Raw genomic sequence first — 6,697 nt, 5'->3', positions numbered from 1 at the left:
AAAACAGATCAACGCCGAGCCGTTTAGCTATAATCTGGTGCAGCGCTCTCTGTATAAAGCCCAGACTAAACTAATTCACGCACTCATCCCTTCTGAACAATTCTAATGCACGACTTTGTGCGTAACGGTACTTTCTTGGCGACCGTTTAGCGTTATTGGTGCACATCTTCATCTTTACCGAGGACGGCGTTTTTCAGCAAAGCGCCTGTGTTTGGGCCTGGGATTTGAATTTCTAATGGGTGAGCAGCGTTGCAGCACGAGCTCACCGAATCATCGCGTTCTGGCCAGATGAGACCTCAACTCGCTCCTGCCCACAGTGCGCGCGGTCGCCATGACAACGCGGCAAATCTCCTTCCAAGATAGCGTGAAGAAGACGAGGCATTTATCCGCCGCCTGAATACTCTTGACAACAACCGACAAAGCGTGTAAACTAAAGTCTGAAAACAGTCCGCCGAGAAAAGCAAGAAGCCATTTTCTAATTTGGTGGAATACATTTGCGCTGGCGGCGTTCAAACCCTCGTTAGCGGCTTGCGCAATCGTGCGGCAGGTACAAACGTGTAAACCAGGCAGTGGGAGTGTGAAGTTGGATGTGCTACATTCACAGACAGGAATCAGTGGAGACGTCCCAGAACACCAGGACACCGCAGTCGTGACTACAATGATTATATAATTATTCTTTTCTTTTCTTTTTGAAGATTTAGACCAAATTGTTTGAGGAAGGGATTTTGGGGGACTTTTTTGTTTTGAATTTAGCAAAGTGAGTGAGCAGAAGTCAAAGCACGGTCACATAAAGTACTTTAGAAGAAGAGAAGTGCAGATATGAGTCTTAAAAGTATCTGTTATGCTGTTGCAAAATAAACATATGGCTGAATTCATTGACACAAATCCAGAATTGCCCAACTTGCGGGCACCAGAGCTTAGGGTTGGGATTTATAGCAATTGAAAATATTGTGTAATGTACAAACCTTGTTTAAATGAAGGCTTGGTGGTGTTACTGATGGAGTGGCATCGCTCTCTGTCCTGTTGGGTTCAACGCTTCTTCTGTTTGTCAGGATGCTTTGATTACTGTAACACAGACATGTCATTTAGAACGAGACAACCTTTTGCAATTTCACACCACAAGTCACAAAGATCCTTTACAAGTTTTATTTATAGCGTCAGACAATGAGATGGCATTGAAAAACAATTCAGAAACTCCAAATAAACAAAATCAACCCAAACAGAACTATGCTGTCCAATACAAAATAAGAAAGTTATTTTGAAGCATGTTCTTTCCATACTGTACATTTTTGTATTAGTATATTTAACCAAAGGGTGTTTCTAATCAATACCTCGTTTCCTTTTGCAGTTTGTATCATTATTCTGGTTCTGGCAGAGTGATACTTACTGTGTGTTGTTCTGGAGGCTGGAGGTGGGCCTCTTCTCTAGTCCTGAGCAGATGAACCTGGAGCTGACTCCGTCCACTTCTCCGATCGCAATCACCGCCACATCTCCGTCTCGACCCAGCAGCCAGCTCACGCTCTTACTGTTCGCTGGAGAGAGCAGACCACGTTCAACCAGAATTAAACCACTCGAAAGATTCAACGTTTTGTGAAAATACATGTACCTCCTTCTTTTGTCTTTACCAGTAATGACAGAAATTACACAACTTGACTAACCTTAAATGTCTAAGTAGTGTTTTTCTTCATCAGAAATTCAACAAAAATGCCGTTTATATTAATGTCAGAATGAAGTTTCTTTTCTTTGTATTTTGAACAAAAGCACTACCATGTTCTGTGGTGTGACTAACACTTTTCTCTTTCTAGATTGAGTTACTTGTGTCAGAAACAGTTAACAAAAGTGTTGAACGTGTATCCAGCGTATTCTTTACTTTGGTGTTGGACGTTGTGGGGTAGATGGATTTGCTATTTGGGAATACGAAATTGTGTATTAACTGAAATGGAGAATTTGAAATAAAAATAATGGACTATAATGTAAAAATAAATGAATAGAATTAAACTTCCAATGCTGAACATGTAAACATTATGAAAACCTCCACTGCCTCTTTAATTATACATTTTTGAAGACACCAGCGTTCTTGTAAAAGCACCTGGACACACTCAAACGTTGTCTTGTGACTGCTCACAGTGGAGTTCTGGACAGGACAGCCCACTTTCATAATAAACTGGTTCTGCCAGCCTTCCCGCGCCTGGATTGGATTCCTACGTGGCATTTACCGGCGACTGCATGAACACAGCTCACAGTAAACAAGCCAGCACGTACGTAGAGGACGGCAAACATTCATGTAAGAAACAGGCTTTACTTTGACAATAAACCAGTGTTTTTCTCACCAAAAAGACACTGGTGGAACTATAAGAATATCACAATCGACTGTAGTATGTCCAGGGGAAAACTGTCAGGTAACATGGCAGTAACACTTGGAAGCTAAGCTATGGTTGGGCCTGGTTAGTACTTGGATGGGAAACCTCAGGGAATACCAGGGGCCACAGCGGGGCCCCGGGGCCGTGGCGCAGATTGGCAGCTCGGTTGTGTCAGTCCAACCCAAAGGTTTAAGATCGGATTTGGATTCAGAACTAAGTCAGTGTTTATCAGTAACTTCTACGGAAGTTTGCAAATGAATACAAACCCTGTCTTTGTTTTCCACACACATACTCTTCCTGAGTGGTTCCGGCCCCAGTCCATGGTTTTTGTTTGAGGTCTGGTGCTTTTTCCCCCATTTAACACGGTAACACTAAGCACCATTTAACACCATGAGGAACCACCATTTTAACAATGATACATTTACATAGCCAGTTAAAGTCAGATAACTAGTGTGTTAGAAAACACAATTACAAAAATCTGAAGTCAGAAATATCTGGGGACATGTGTCAGTTAAATCATGGATTTATTGAGTAATGGTTGTGTTTGGAAGACTTTTATGTATAATTTCCCCTTGTCAAATCTGATTTCTCACATCAGAATGTTGATGTGCCATTTCATTTATCTGATAACTCCAGAAATCACTATCAGATTTTTGGTGTTCGTGTCAACATAGCCGGTGAACCTAACCACCATTTCCTCCCCAGCAGGGCATGGGGCCTATAACAGGAAGAGGATGGTGGTCATGAGTCTGTGACGCGAGTCTGTGGTCTACAGCAGCTGTCAGACTCTTTAACACACAACTCAAGTCTTGTTCTTCAACTGTCGACACAAGGTTCTTTGTCAGCAATGGAAGATCACACAAAGTGCAGTATGCTATTGCGTTAAGAAAGCAGTAGTACACCCTTAACACGTCACGCAAGTCTGCTTTTCTCTGCAGTGACACATTATAAATAGCCTGAGTCACTATCCTAAAGCCACTTGTGCCACTGCTGCTGCCACCACAAACAAAATGCAGACAGGCAAGATTCCCTCCACTTTGTGCTGAACCAGTTTCACAAGTGAGTCGCAGGCTCCAGAGCTTCTGCTTTGTTTAGTTTGATTGCCGTATGTTTACTGTATGTTTACCGGTACTTCAGCTGCTGCCTCCTTCTGCTAAACCGACTTATTACTAATAACTTCACCACACCTCCCTCACCATTGTGTAATTATCTATCAAACACATATTTCAAACACGAGTGCCATTGTTTTGTCTTTGATCCGTTAATTACAAAGTAAAATGACCATAAGACTGGGGCCAAACTAAATGTTCTCCTTTACAAATGGTCTCTACGCCAACAGAAGAACAACATTTAAATGACTTCCCTTTGTCTGGACTTAATATGAATTCCTTTGCCGTTATCAAGTAAATATTTACTTGACTAAAAAGGAAAAGCTTTGGTTCCTGTTCTCTCTTAAGCTTTTCCACACATCAGTCTTCTTTATAGCCGTGTTGTCACTGAACAGATGGAGTTTATGTTTAGAGAAAACCCCTTGTAGAATGGACTTCAGGTAAACACTGTATTTGTGAGGTCCAACAGCTGTTGCCGTGACAGCAGAGGAGCAGGAAACATCCAACAGTAAGACGTTTGTCGCTTGTTTGTCGCTTGCAATGAAGTTTTGACAGTAAACTAATCGACAGTGAACCTTCCGAGAGAAGAAGTCTGGAAGTTCTATACGCCATATTTTCTGTTACCTTTTTTTGGCTTGGTTCGTTTGCCGGCCTCTCCGCCTTCTCTCTCCAGCTTGTCTTCTCGCTCTTGCCATCGTCGCACCTGCTCCTGGCGCATTTTAAGGAACAGCGTCTTCTTCTGGTCTTCATTGAGCGCCTCGAGTACGTCAGGGTCAATGTACATGTCCTTAAGGATCTGCTGCAGCATGTTGGCGGCCGGACCGGGCACACACTGGACAGTAGGAGGAGGAGGAGGCGGCCCCGGGGCTAGCAGCTTCTCAAAGTTGAATCAGATGTATTACAGCCTCATGTCTTCCAGCACATCTCCAAAGCGTCTTCTTATAGGACTTTGAAAACCCTACAGTCATTCATCTACGTGTATGGCGGTTCTCCAGCATGTACATGCACTTGCACGAGGCATAGTGCACGATCACATGTTATCAGGCAACCACAGACGAGCTTCCTCTGCAGTTCTCGACTCTTCTTCCTCTTGTATGAATGGCTAAACTTTAGTCTCCATCACTGGAACAACCTACAAGAAAGCAAGAAAAAGAAGAAGAAAAAGCATTAGGAACAACAGCAATACGATCGACTAAACACACATCTCAAACCATAGAGGCTTCTTACATCTATAAACTTTTCTTCTTGAAGACATTGCTCTTACAGTTGACCCTGTGTCCGTCCCTTCATGAATCCGGAAGAACAAGAAGCCAAACCCAAAGTGTCAGCGCCTCTTGCCTTGACTGGGAGGAGATTCCTCAGAAATGGGGCTGTTTCTGTCATCACCAGCTCCCCTCCTTCTGCTCCCTCCCTCACACACACATCCTTCCCACAAACCCAAACCTTTCTCCCCTTAAGAAAGCCGCTCCGCCTTAGCTTTTCCCATGTATGTGCAGTTAGACACAAACACATGTGCAAGCCAAAGTCACACCAATCTAACTGAAACGCACTCCTCCAATCACAGCGAGGACTCGAACAATGGCTGCCACTTGGAGGGAAAGAAAGCTGAGAGTATCACTGGAGGAACACAGCATTTTTTTGTGTCTCGACTTAAACCTGTCTCTGTGCAATGGAGGGTTTCCCCGCGCTGAGGAACAAACGATCTGGTCAAGCAAAAGCACACGATAGAACGGGCGCGCGTCAGACGGGGCGAGGAAGAAGTTTGCGTACTCACATTGTGTGTGTGTCGCTCCAGAGCAGAGTGTGCTAACTAAGCACTAAGCAGTGGATCAAGCGCCTGTGGGTGCTCCGAGTCTTTGTGTTTGGGCTGATGACATCACAGCATTCCTTCAACTCTCTCCTCACACACACACACACTGAGACACACTGAGACACACTGAGACACACACACACACTGTAACACACTGAGACACACACTGAGACACACACTGAGACACACACACACACACTGAGACACACTGAGACACACTGAGACACACACACACACTGTAACACACTGAGACACACACTGAGACACACACTGAGACACACACACACACACTGAGACACACACTGAGACACACACACACACACTGAGACACACTGAGACACACTGAGACACACACACACACACTGTAACACACTGAGACACACACTGAGACACACACACACACACACTGTAACACACTGAGACACACACACACACTGTAACACACTGAGACACACACACACTGTAACACACTGAGACACACACACACTGTAACACACTGAGACACACACTGAGACACACACACACTGTAACACACTGAGACACACACACACTGTAACACACTGAGACACACACACACACTGTAACACACTGAGACACACACACACTGTAACACACTGAGACACACACTGAGACACACACACACTGTAACACACTGAGACACACACTGAGACACACACACACTGTAACACACTGAGACACACACTGAGACACACACACACACTGTAACACACTGAGACACACACTGAGACACACACACACTGTAACACACTGAGACACACATACACACTGTAACACACTGAGACACACACTGAGACACACACTGAGACACACACACACTGTAACACACTGAGACAAACACACACACTGTAACACACTGAGACACACACTGAGACACACACACACACTGTAACACACTGAGACACACACACACTGTAACACACTGAGACACACACACACACACACTGTAACACACTGAGACACACACTGAGACACACTGTAACACACTGAGACACACACACACTGTAACACACTGAGACACACACTGAGACACACACTGAGACACACACACACACACTGACACACACACACACTGAGACACACACACACACTGTAACACACTGAGACACACACTGAGACACACACACACACTGTAACACACTGAGACACACACACACTGTAACACACTGAGACACACACACACACACACACACACTGTAACACACTGAGACACACACTGAGACACACTGTAACACACTGAGACACACACACACTGTAACACACTGAGACACACACACACTGAGACACACACTGAGACACACACACACTGTAACACACTGTAACACACTGAGACACACACTGAGACACACACACACTGTAACACACTGAGACACACACACACACTGAGACACACACTGAGA

At 44.5% G+C, this 6,697-nt stretch overlaps 1 protein-coding gene across 1 annotated transcript in view; it reads right to left on the bottom strand.

Moving 5' to 3' along the window:
* Positions 1 to 4,873, bottom strand: part of LOC140360792 (uncharacterized) — a 19,056-nt gene extending 14,183 nt beyond the window's left edge. Inside the window, exons 1-4 of the mRNA XM_072446170.1 lie at positions 4,697 to 4,873; positions 4,094 to 4,601; positions 1,388 to 1,532; positions 966 to 1,065 (exon numbers count right to left, since the gene is read on the bottom strand). Coding sequence (XP_072302271.1) covers positions 966 to 1,065; positions 1,388 to 1,532; positions 4,094 to 4,277 — 429 coding nt within the window. The 5' untranslated portion in view covers positions 4,278 to 4,601; positions 4,697 to 4,873. The remainder of the gene's footprint in view (positions 1 to 965; positions 1,066 to 1,387; positions 1,533 to 4,093; positions 4,602 to 4,696) is intronic.
* Between the last annotated feature and the right edge of the window lie 1,824 nt (positions 4,874 to 6,697).

This window comes from Eucyclogobius newberryi, unplaced genomic scaffold (genome assembly GCF_026437365.1).
Source record: "Eucyclogobius newberryi isolate DKJ021-1_F unplaced genomic scaffold, fEucNew1.0.hap1 SCAF_15, whole genome shotgun sequence".
NCBI classification, from domain to species: domain Eukaryota; kingdom Metazoa; phylum Chordata; class Actinopteri; order Gobiiformes; family Gobiidae; genus Eucyclogobius; species Eucyclogobius newberryi.
The sequence above is the reverse complement of the archived record's forward strand: the minus strand, read 5'-3'. Positions and strand labels throughout refer to the sequence as shown.